At 42.1% G+C, this 12,289-nt stretch overlaps 1 protein-coding gene across 3 annotated transcripts in view; it reads right to left on the bottom strand.

Annotated features, from left to right (window-relative positions):
• Positions 1-5,123, bottom strand: part of LOC311284201 (uncharacterized protein) — a 30,622-nt gene extending 25,499 nt beyond the window's left edge. Inside the window, exons 1-2 of one of the 3 annotated variants that reach the window (XM_084399102.1) lie at positions 5,095-5,123; positions 4,454-4,524 (exon numbers count right to left, since the gene is read on the bottom strand). In XM_084399102.1, coding sequence (XP_084255228.1) covers positions 4,454-4,473 — 20 coding nt within the window. In that variant the 5' untranslated portion in view covers positions 4,474-4,524; positions 5,095-5,123. The remainder of the gene's footprint in view (positions 1-4,453; positions 4,525-5,094) is intronic. The other 2 variants (XM_084399105.1, XM_084399103.1) reach the window with 2 other exon arrangements.
• Positions 5,124-12,289: the final 7,166 nt, after the last annotated feature.

Below are 12,289 nucleotides of genomic sequence, written 5' to 3'. Positions count from 1 at the left end.
TATTATTGTCTCTGGTGGGGCATGTAATGTGCTGTTTGAATTTAGGCAGTTCACGTGTGAGTTTTGCCTGATTAAAGTCTCCGAGAATGATAAGAACAGAGTCCGGGTGTTGTTGTTCTGTTTCTGTGATCAGATCAGCCAGCTGTTGCAGCGCCGTACTCACGTGTGCTTGCGGTGGAATGTAAACACTGATGAGAACGAGCGAGGAAAACTCCCGCGGCGAGTAGAACGGCTTACAGTTAATGAAAAGCACTTCCACATCAGGACAGCACATCTTCCTTAACACAGTTACATCAGTACACCACCTTCTGTTGATGTAAAAGCATGTCCCACCACCGCGCGTTTTCCCCGTTGACTCCATATCGCGATCCGCTCTGAACAGCTGAAAGTCCGGTAGATGTAACGCGCTGTCCGGAATGGCTTCGTTCAGCCAGGTTTCCGTGAAACACAGAGCAGCAGAGTTGGTAAAGTCCTTGTTTTTGCGTGAGAGCAGAAGTAGTTCGTCCATTTTGTTAGGGAGAGAGCGGACATTCGCCAGATGGATGCTAGGCAGCGCCGTTCTGAATCCGCGCTGCCTGAGCTTAACGAGTGTGCCGGCTCGCTTCCCACGCCTGCGCGTCTTATACTGTTTCCACAGTGCAGCGGCGCAACCGACGACAATGTTCCGCAAAACGCCAGAAGAATCAAAAACTGGTTGGTGATCAGTTGGTGTGCACTGCCGAATGTTCAGCAGTTCGTCCCTGGTATAACTGATAGCGAATGACAAACATAAAACAGGACAAACTAACAAAAACAGTGTAACAACTGGAGAGCTCAACACCGAGGCAGCCATCCGCGGCGCCATCTTGGATCTTAATTAAAGGTCCATTAAAGGGATGGTTCGGAGTAAAATCAACCTAGGCTCCTTTGCCTTTAAATCATTATTTTTTTTCTGAAGTGTTAACAACTCTGTGTTAACTAATAATTGTTGCAAACTGGTACTACCAAAAAAATATTAGTGCATTCCTGGAACTGGGCGTCATTACTCAACATGCTTATGCATCGCTTTCTGACAGGACTTTTACAGGCTTTTCCCAAATAACGAACTCTGCCATTGCCGGTCCCAAGCCCGGATGAAAAAGGAGGAGGGTTGGGCGTGGGGTTAGCAACCCCACCCAGGAAAAAAACCCTAACTGCTACAGAAACGCCAAATAGAAAAACAGAGACTAATTTCCTGGAAACGGGAAGATCTCCGACAATTCGGGGACGCATGACACTAGGTGGTGAAAGCCGAAAGGAAGCCACCGAGCCGATTCTTCTTTCAACCAGAAGAACCCATATCGGCACATGGAATGTCAGAACCATGTACGAGACAGGTAAAACAAAGCAGGTAGCTGCCGAAATGAAGAAAAACTGTATGATCTTACTTGGCATCAGTGAAACCAGATGGACGCAAGCTGGACAAAGGAGACTGATGACAGGAGAGCTATTGCTTTACTCCGGGCATGAGGAGAGTGACACACATCACAATCAAGGAGTGGGCTTTATGCTATCCAGGCAAGCACAGAGGGCACTAATTGGATGGGAGGCACATGGCCCCAGAATCATCACAGCATCATTCAGAACCAAACAGAAGAAGGTCAACCTCAACGTCATCCAGTGTTATGCTCCAACCAATGACTCCTATGAAGAAGACAAGGATGAGTTCTATCACAGACTGCAGAAAGTCGTGGAAATATTCAGAGCCAGAGACATCGTCATTCTTATGGGAGATTTCAACGCCAAGGTTGGACTTAACAACACAGGATATGAACAGGTTATGGGGATACATGGACTAGGGGTGATGAACGATAATGGAGAAAGATTTTGCTCAACAACCTGGTCATCGGAGGTAGCGTCTTTCCTCATAAGCGGATCCACAAAAACACCTGGGTATAACCGGACGGTATGACAGAGAACCAGATTGACCACATCTGCATTAGCAAGAAGTTCAGAAGATCCCTTCAGGATGTTAGATGTAGAAGAGGAGCAGATGTGGGGTCCGACCACCATTTAGTAGTAGCCAGCATGCAGCTGAAATTAAAAAAGAACTGGATGGAAACAACACCATATAGAGTGAAGTATGATGTCAGCCGCCTAAATAGTACCAGCGTTAGAGACGAGTTTGAACTTCAGTTAAAGAATAAGTTTGAGGTGCTACATGAGCTGGACAAGGAAGTGGAAAGGAGCAGTGTACAGGCCAACTGGCAAATTATAAAAGAGACACTGAGAACAGTCTGTCAAGAAGTGGTCGGGACACAAAAACACCATCACAAAGAGTGGATCACAGCCGAGACTTAAGATAGAAGAGAGAAAACAGAAGAAGGTGGCAATAAACAACAGCAGGACTAGGACAGCAAAGGCCAAGGCCCAAGTTGAATACGCAGAAACCCACAAAGCAGTCAAGAAGAATATTAGGAAGGACAAGAAAGATTACATAGATGGACTGGCAGCTATAGCGGAACAGGCAGCATACAGTGGCAATATGAAACAGCTGTACGACACGACAAAGAAACTGTCTGGGAAGTATAGCAAGCCAGAACGACCCGTCAAGGGTAAGGATGGAAAGGCCACCACAGGACTAACGCAGCAGATGGATAGATGGTCTGAACACTCTGAAGAGCTTCTTAACAGACCAGCACCACCAAATCCACCAATCATCAACCCAGCGGACGAAGATCTCCCCATCAATTGCGACAAGCCGACCAGAGAAGAGATCAGGACGGCCATCACCTTGCTGAAGAACTGGAAGGCGGCTGGACCTGATGATATACCAGCAGCGGCCCTGAAAGTAGATCTGAACTTGTCAGTGGAGATGCTGTACCCACTCTTTGAGAAAATCTGGGAGAACGAAGAGATACCGACTGACTGGAAGGAGGGTTATCTAATCAAGCTTCCAAAGAAAGGTGACCTCAGCAATTGTAACAACTACAGAGGTATCACACTCCTGTCAGTGCCAGGCAAGGTCTTCAATCGGGTCCTCCTAGAGCGAATGAATGACGCTGTCGATTCACAACTACGAGATGAGCAAGCTGGTTTTCGGCCGAACAGATCATGCACTGACCAGATCGCAACGCTGCGCATCATAGTGGAGCAGTCTTTGGAGTGGAACTCACCATTGTATATCAACCTTGTCGACTACGAGAAGGCATTTGACAGTGTGGATCGAGAGGTCCTATGGAAGCTCCTCCGGCACTACGGCATCCCATCCAAGTTGGTAAACCTGATAAAGAACTCATACGAAGGCATGACCTGTCGAGTGATCCATGCAGGACAGCTCACCAACAGCTTCCGGGTGAACACTGGAGTCCGACAAGGATGCTTGTTATCCCCGTTCCTTTTCCTCATCGCCATCGACTGGATCATGAAGACTTCTACCAGTGAACGCAGGAATGGGATTCAGTGGACCTTACGGAATCAACTTGATGACCTAGACTTCGCCGACGACCTCGCACTTCTCTCCCACAGCCAGCAGCAGATGCAAGAAAAGACCAGTGTGTTGGTAGCCACATCAGCACAAGTTGGACTCATTATCCACAAAGAGAAGACAAAGATCCTTAAGACCAACTCCGGCAACGTCAACCCAATCACACTGAGCAGAACCTCTGGAGGAAGTGAAGTCATTCACCTACCTGGGCAGCATCATTGCTTGCCAAATCCCAGTGGAAGTAGAAATATGGAAGAGGAGATGGGGTTGGATAGGGCACACCCTCCGCAAACCGCCAACCAACATCACCAGGCAGGCTCTCAGGTGGAATCCTCAAGGCAAGCGAAAGAGAGGCCGCCCAAGAAACACATGGCGACGCGAACTCGACGCAGACATCACTAGGATGGGTTACAACTGGAGCCAACTAGAAAGAATGGCCCAGGACAGAAATCTCTGGAGATCTATCTTTGGCGGCCCATACCGCCAGGGGTGGAGGGCATAAGTAAAGTAAGTAAGTCCCAAATAACAGAAGTGACCTCGACGTCCGGGTTAACGGTAGCATGAGCCATCAGGCAAGTATTATTTAAATAAACTCCTGATTCCTGAAACTACTTGTCTGCGAGTGCAAATTTCAACATTCAACTTCAGATTTTTATTTTACCGGTTTTCACATTAAGTTTAACTTCGTTCAATAGAGTGCCAGATTTCTATAGAGAAAACCCAGCTAAAACACACAATAAACCGGCCTTAATATGTAGCGGAAAAAACACCCAATCTGGCAACACCAGCCGCCAGTGTCTACTGACTCTGTTGTTCGATCTCGTTCATCAAAATGAACAAATCTTTTTTCAAGTCATTTCGTTCATTTAAGGGGCTTTAAATGTTATACTATTAACTGTCAAATTCCCAGAACACATCCACCTATGCAATCTTGATCATATTCTGAATTAAGAAATCATTATAATGCAGTCAAAAATCGTTTACAGGGAACATAAATAATTACTTTACCTTCCGAGTCTTTCGTTCATTTGTCACGTTACAGACGCAATGAATGGATTGTTCAACGACTCATCACTTACCTTACAAATCAAAACAAAAAGCAGCAAGGAGGCGTCGTATGATAATTTAAACAAGTTTTTTTTTTACAGTCTATGGTTTTATGACAAGGTCGGTGAGGATGGGACAAATCTGACACAAACACATTCAGTGTTAAAACTGATAAAATAATTGTCTGTGGTTCTATATGGGCTGTGGCAATCATTTTGAAAAATAATATCTCGCAGCAACATGGAAAAAAAGAACTATGAACTAGTTCATTTTAAAATTTGTGAACTGAACTTTGAACTAGTTCATGCAGAAAGTGAACTTTACCAACACTGCCTATAGTATATCAGATAATAGCCTAGTTTATATACAGATATGAACTGTAAAATAAAGCTACAGGCACCAAATGCCTGAAACATGTCATCTTTTATTTTTTTAAGTTGAACATTTAAAATAATTTATTTTCAGTAAACATGATGAGAGATCATATCACATCTTAGATTTGAATAGAAATAAGTTATTTTATATTACGATGTATTGTAGGCCTAGGCCTAAGCAGTTGTTACAAATTGTATCTTTTATAAAGGAATTGATGGTGTACTTACATGTTCTGTTTCTGGTTCCTTCTTCATCTGGCCTGCAGCTGCTGCCTCAGTCATATATATAGTGTGAGATTCTTCCCTTAAATCACGTGCTTTCAGAACATTCTTAACATGGGTGTTGGAAGCAAAAGAATGTGAGAATGTTTTACTGGAGTAGATTAGGGGGTTTCCCGAAGCCAAATACCTTATCTAACCTTTTGCAAGCTGTGCCCCCCCCCCCCAAAGCTGGTTCACACACACACACACACACACACCCACACACACACACACACACACACACACACACACACACACACACACACACACATATATATTCCAGCATTGCAATCTTGACATCGCAGCCTGTTCATTATAGCCTTAATAAAATATAATAATAAAATAGTCAACCTAACATATAAAAATTACACTGCTCTAAATAGTCAAATTTAGAGCAGTAAATGTAAAAATGTAATGAATTATTACAATTCGTACATTCACAGTAAGCACCGCTCCACTGTGATGTTTCCAAGCACATTTTTTCCGTCGATATTAGAACACGAGTGAAGAACAAAGCCTATAATAAAGAATAGTTTAGCATCCAAATACATTGCAAATGTTGAAACATTTTTATTCTAATGAGAGGGTTACGTGAGCCCAACACTGCTTTACTTTCATTTTTATTTTTACATAAAATTTAAAGGATTTGTTGTGGAATATTTTGAGTGTATCATAAAATCAAAATAAGGTAAGTCAAGTAATATTTTCTGTCTTTTATATATTTATGTATGTGTGTATATATATAGCTGCGAGCAGCGATGAAGGGCCAAAGCCGGCGTTACCGCCACCCCAGTGCCTTAACTAAAGGCACCGGGGTTGCGGTGCCACCGGCTTGGGCCCGTAATCGCTGCTCGCAGCTATATTTCTTCTTCTTCTTCTCCAAAGTGAATCGCTTTTTAGAGGGCCTTAACATGCTCGAAAACTCATGAAACTTTGCACACGCTTCAGAAGTGGTGAAAATTTATGCGTGATATGGTTTTCACGCGTAAAGATATGGGGGGGGGGGGGTACATACATGTAATGACCCAATACCTACAAAAAAGTATCTTGGAGCATAGCCCTAAACACAACAGGAAGTCAGCTATTTTGAACTTCCTCTCAGATTTTGGGCATTTTCCGCCATTTCCAGATGTTGTACTTTAACAAACTCCTCCTACAGTTTTGATCTGATCCTCTTCAAATTTGGTGAGTGTAATCGGGGCTCTAGGTGACTTTTTAACCTTAACTGAACACCTTTGGAGTCAGTGGAATGGTTATATTCCTTATTTTGGGTTGAATTGTGGTGGATTCGCACCCCCCTGGTGCCCGAGAGTGGAAAAACTCACTTGCAACTTTGGGCCGCCGGGTCGGCGTCAGGAAGTATCGCGTGATATCAGGTCTCGCGATGTAACGAATTGCTTGACGGCACTGCACACGTACACGCCCCCATTCAAGCACTGGCGGGCTAGCTATAAGCAAAGGGCTACGATTGAGTTATGGCTGAGCCTGTAAAAACTAGCAGAAAGCTAGCAAATCTTTGTCGGAGGACCAACGAAAGAGGAAACGGGAGACTGACCGAGCAAGAAGTCAGACTCGAGTAAATATCGGACCAGCTTTTTCAGAATGGTGAGAACTGAGAGAAACAGAAGCCTGCAAAACAGATGCTGACCTGGCTGCTGTTGCAAGTATCTTTGGAATAAACTGTGTTTAATATAAAAATTTCAAGTAATTGTGACCTCAGGATGTTTGCTATTGTCTGTAAAGGTTTTTATTATTCATGATCGCTGTCTGTTACGGGCTTACTAGTACGCTAGATATAACTTTGATGTTAGCATTGTCATTAGCAAACACGTTTGATTTCTGTAGTTGTTTGTCCGTTCCTCTGTCGGTTTTATTTGTGTAACTTACACTTTTATTTTATGTCACTAAGTCAACGCGTCTGATAATAGGCAATAAACATGGTGCACATATCATGATTGAGCTAGAATGTTTTCTTAGACAGGCAAAGGTAAACCGTCAATCTACCAGATGAACGTATAGACCTTGCTAATATAACTTTAGACAAATATTAGCCTCCGATGTATATTTTTTTTATGCTCATGCCCATTTTTCCAATCAATAATCATCAAAAAAATTCAAAATTTCAATTAACGGTCGATAAGGGGAACCAAAATATTTGATGGCACTAGGGCCACTTTTACTAAAACGGTTATAAATTGTGAACGGAAAGAGATTTTTTTTGCTAAAGTTGGGATACATCTTCCTGAGCTCAATTTGAGATCACTTGAAAAAAATCGCAACAATTGGCCACTTGGTGGCACTATAAAATGGTTATAACTTGTGAACAGAAAGAGATATTTTCGCAAAACTTGGGACACATATTCATGAGCTCATTCTGAGGTCACGTGAAAAATAATCTTAACAATTGGCCACTTGGTGGCCCTATACAGTGAAAAAAATCATGAAAATAGCTATAAGCGCACCCAACCGTTAGTTTACTGAAAATTGGCACGCAGTGTCTTTGTCCAGGGTTCCATGATAGTCTATGAGAACATTGGTGAACATCTAAAAAAACTCAGTATACGTCATTGGCACAATGCCTTGAAGGAGCCTTAGAAGTTTCAAGCCAGTGTTTTTTCACAGGAGTGACCTCCTAAGACTCCTGAATCCTTGCCGAGTCCAACAATACCAAACATGCCAGGTTTTGCCTTATGGTTTTTGTAAGTGTCACTTAGAGCTTTAAAAAATTGTGGTTATCTTCAAAGCCGTTAGTCCGATCGAGACAACAACAAAAAAACAAAATTTTAAAAATTTTTAAAACATAGGTAAATAGCTAAACAATAACGCCAAAATGTTAAAATTATGATAGGAACTGACAAAATTTTTTTAATTAAATCCAATCAATTTCACCCATGGATCATTTTGATGCTCTCACATGTTTGAAACGAACAATGATGGATTGTGATGAAATTTGTTTTGAATTGGGACTGGCGAATCCCCGTCCATACTGTCAATGACCGGTCGCAAAGACCCGCCCACTTTAGTTACTGTTGCTATGTCTGACAAGCGACACCACTCTCACACCACACCAAGTTCTCACACAGTAAAAAATACATTGCGGATCAGAGAGGAGACTGCGCGCTGACAGACAAGTACTTTTGATATGAAACAAACTCTCACCTTTCAGATGTAGTCATTTTTTAGAGAAGTTTAAGCAATAAATACCATTTTGTGACTCTTTAATGTGTCTGACAGATCGCTGTAGACTCAAGGCTCAGTTAAAGCTGCCCGTGAACCGATCATCTCTTCCTTCTAGTTAATTTGTAGCATTAAAATAAACATGAATGAACATAAAAGGAATGTTGTTTTAAAGTGCTAATACTGTTACGGAAGCAGACGGACAACAAGGTAAGTGAAGCAGTAATGTTTATTTGAACAACTGAATGTCAAGAAGGATCAACGAGTTGGATATAGGTGAGTATCAGAGTTCAGAGGTTGAGAGTTCTGGAATGTAATTCGCGATGACTGATAGTAGTATCTTTGCAGGAACGGCAGGATGAGACTTCAGAGTGGAGATGAACTTTGGCTGAAGAGGATGACAGGTGACAGCACACACTCACGCACCACTAGATGATACTGACAGGCTTACGGCTCGGACACCACTCGAGATGAGATCTGGACAGACTGGAACAGACTGGAATCTTCGTAGAGAACTGGTAAGTAAACACAGGTAAGTTTAGTAGTGAAACTCGCAGAGAGAAGCACTAGAGTCCGCTTCGGATTAACGAGCCCGGACAACGAGGAGTGCGTGAGGTGTGCTTAAGAAGCAGTGGTGATTGAAGGGGTGCAGGTGTGACTAATTAATATTCAGGTGACTGTGATCGCTGGGTGATTGTGGTGGATGAACCTGGCCAATCCGTGACAAATACGTCAGTACACTTTGTTTTTCAAATTTAAATCCTCCAATGTTAATCAACTAACTCTCCTGACTGCTTTGTGGGACAAAATGGCGGATTATGATTAGTCAGATCGCCTGTCAATCAAACTCCCTGCGAAGGGTCAATTGAGAATGCCTGTGCGCACAATCCTGATCAAATCGACAACTTTGCAGTTGCACATAGGAAAGCCTGGAAAATCCCGCTATAATTTAAGAGAGCATCTTTTTTATGTATTTGGACCTAGAACTAACAATGTGTTATGGTGCGCTGTCACCAGTGTTTTTTTTTGTTGTTTTTTGTTTGTTTTTTGGTGAGCGTAGGCTCCTCCTGATTTTTTTAGTCATCTCATCTCTTATATGCTGTGTATGATCATATCCTGCCCTATTCATGGTAGCCTACTTGCGGACATTGCGTCATCAATGTTATCAACTGCGTCATCAAGGGGCCCGCCTTGATAATCCTACTTAAGGGCCCGGTGTTGGCCCGTTAAGCCACTTAATATAATTGTCCAAACTCCTTATCAAAATGACATATTTACAACAAATTTGACACATATATATGGACACACTTTGAGTACGACTAATAAAAGTGGTGGAGATCAGGCAAGACTGTAAGAAGACTCAGTCAAAAAGGTGCTATAACTGTAAAAACGCTTTAAAACCATATATTTCCTATGGTAGACTGCCTGTATTGGCTGTAAATTGACTTTTTCATCTATGATGGCAGTTGTTAAATGCTTTCTAAATAAAACTTAATGTCTTTTGATGCTTGTGTGCTTAAAGGCCTTAAAGGCCTTAACTACTTGAACCCCGATAAATGCTGCTTGCAGCTTTAATTTTTATTGTATTTGTTACTCTTGAATTTTTGTAATTCAGTTTTTGCCATGAAAATAGCCTCAGATACTGGCATGGCATTAAAAAAATATATAATATACTATACGAATACAGGTTGTCTCCCCAAACCCATATAACTTTTTATCTTCAGAACACAAGGATGTGTTCGTGTGAGTTTCCGGTCACTACATTGGAAGTCCAGGTAATCAAAACGTATACCCATAGGTCGTAAAATGAATCTTTATAAATCGAGCAGTTTAATCCAGTGTAAGCAGTTCAAGATAAAATGTGCGTAGGTGGTGCATGCGAACCAATGAGGTTTGTTTCTCATGCATCAAGCAAGCACAGTGGATTTTCTGTTTTCCATATTTGAAGTAGGGGTGTCGCAATATACCGGTGTTGACGATAATCGTGATATTAAAATCATGAAATATCGACATCGTGTTAATTTAGAGGATGACAATATACCGGTATTGGCGATAACCACGATGTTTAAAATAAACAGGACTCTTATGATAACATGACACGTAAATACTCCAGCGCCAGTACCTGGCTGACCTCTCAGGTGGCTGTATTGCACCCGCTGACACCTATCAAATAAGAAGACGACGCAGCGCGCGCCCACGTTAATCTGAGAAGAATGTCGTCTGAGCGAGAGAGTGAAACCCGAAAAAATTAAGCTCACAACATATCCTAAAGAAAACATCTCCTTATAAAGGGTGTCACACACCGGACGAGAAGCGCATCTTTAAAATTCGAACGCATTATTCTCTATGAGTGTACACACACCGGCGGTGTGCATCTGTCCGCGGCGCCCAGCAACTGCGCCCATGGCTCAAAATCCGGCCGCAACCATTTTCAGGTGAGATTCTCACTTCATTCAGTTAACGGATGCTCTGAGGTAAAGTGTTCAGATCGCAGACTCAGCAACTTTTGTATTTAATTGTACAGTACAGTCATAACATAGTACACACAGACATTATCTTCATTTCATAATTTCCTAAACGTAACAATATTGCTGGCCATAAACTAAGAAAGTGTGCGTCCGGTGTGCGATACCTCGAGTTGTCCTTGACGCGTTGCGTCACTTCTCGTCCGATGTGCCGCGTGTGCGATCCCCATAAACCCAATCTGCATAATGTGTAGCCACCAACCTTTTTACCCATCTCCGTGTCCATCACTCTGCGTTTTACGCCATTTTACAGAGAGTAAATTGCGATTATTTTACTAGTCATGGAATGGAAAATGTGACATTAACCTGTTAACAGGGGGTTTCTGTGATCATATATCCCATTTCTTTACTCATCTTATTTTTGCATTTGTATTTGCACTTGATTTTTTTGTTCAGATCTGCTATATGCATGACTTGGCGCCAGCGCAACAGGTTTAAGAGCTTTTCAGTTCTTCAGGAAACATTCGCAGGAAATATGTTTCGCTTCAGTTTGAAACCAGATAAACTTGTCTTCCTTCACAAAAAAATTGCCATAGACTGAGTATACAAGAAGTAATGCATGTGCCTTGTGTTTATCAGTATCCTTATGTTTGTTGTGTAAAAAAGAAAAACTATAATCAAAGTAAAAATTTATTTAGCCGACCCCCCCCCCCCCCCCCCCCCCCAGATTCTATAGATATCGCGATATCGACAATAACCGTGGTGTGAAAAATCTAACATCGTGACAGCTCTAATTTGAAGCAATCTATCTTTGTGTCGATCATTGTTCAGGTGTAAATAAAATCTTTAATTAATCTATTAATTTAAAGGGTATCTCTCACAAGTAGGGCTGTGCCGGTAAACTTGACAACCGCACCACCGTGGTGGCTGAGTAGTACCGGCGGTGGTTCGCCTAAAAAAAAATTTTGTATATGAATGCTGTTTTACATTAATATTATGACACACAAAGCTTTGTTTACAAAATAAATAATAGGTTAGCAATTAAATGTTATATCGCAGCTATGGAAAAGTTAGAATTCATGACGAATGAGAGAGTTGTACGTGAGCCCATAAACTTAAGCTTTGTTGGCTTTGAATTCTGGTTTGCGATCACCCAATTATCAGCGAATTTAAAAATATTCCATTAGTTATTCCTTATAGAAAGCTTGAATTGTATACTTTTAAACAAAACAATTCAAAACGAAAATAAACCGACTAGCATATGCTTATGTATTCCGTATGAAGTGTGCATTTCTCTCTAAGCGCGTTCACTGCGTGCGAAGAGTGAGCATCGTCAACTTCATCTTTGCAGCCCGACACTGACACACACACACACACACACACACACACACACACACTTCTTCTTCGGCGGTCACTCGAAATGAGTATGACTGTCCTCTCCGTCGGGTCGCCTTATTTGTGGATCCGCAGGTGGCTGTAGAGGCCGATCTGTGATCCACAGATTCTGGTGCAATGTGGGC

Source organism: Rutilus rutilus, assembly GCF_951802725.1.
Source record: "Rutilus rutilus genome assembly, chromosome: 24".
Lineage (NCBI taxonomy): Eukaryota > Metazoa > Chordata > Actinopteri > Cypriniformes > Leuciscidae > Rutilus > Rutilus rutilus.
This window is presented reverse-complemented; position numbering and strand designations above follow the sequence as displayed.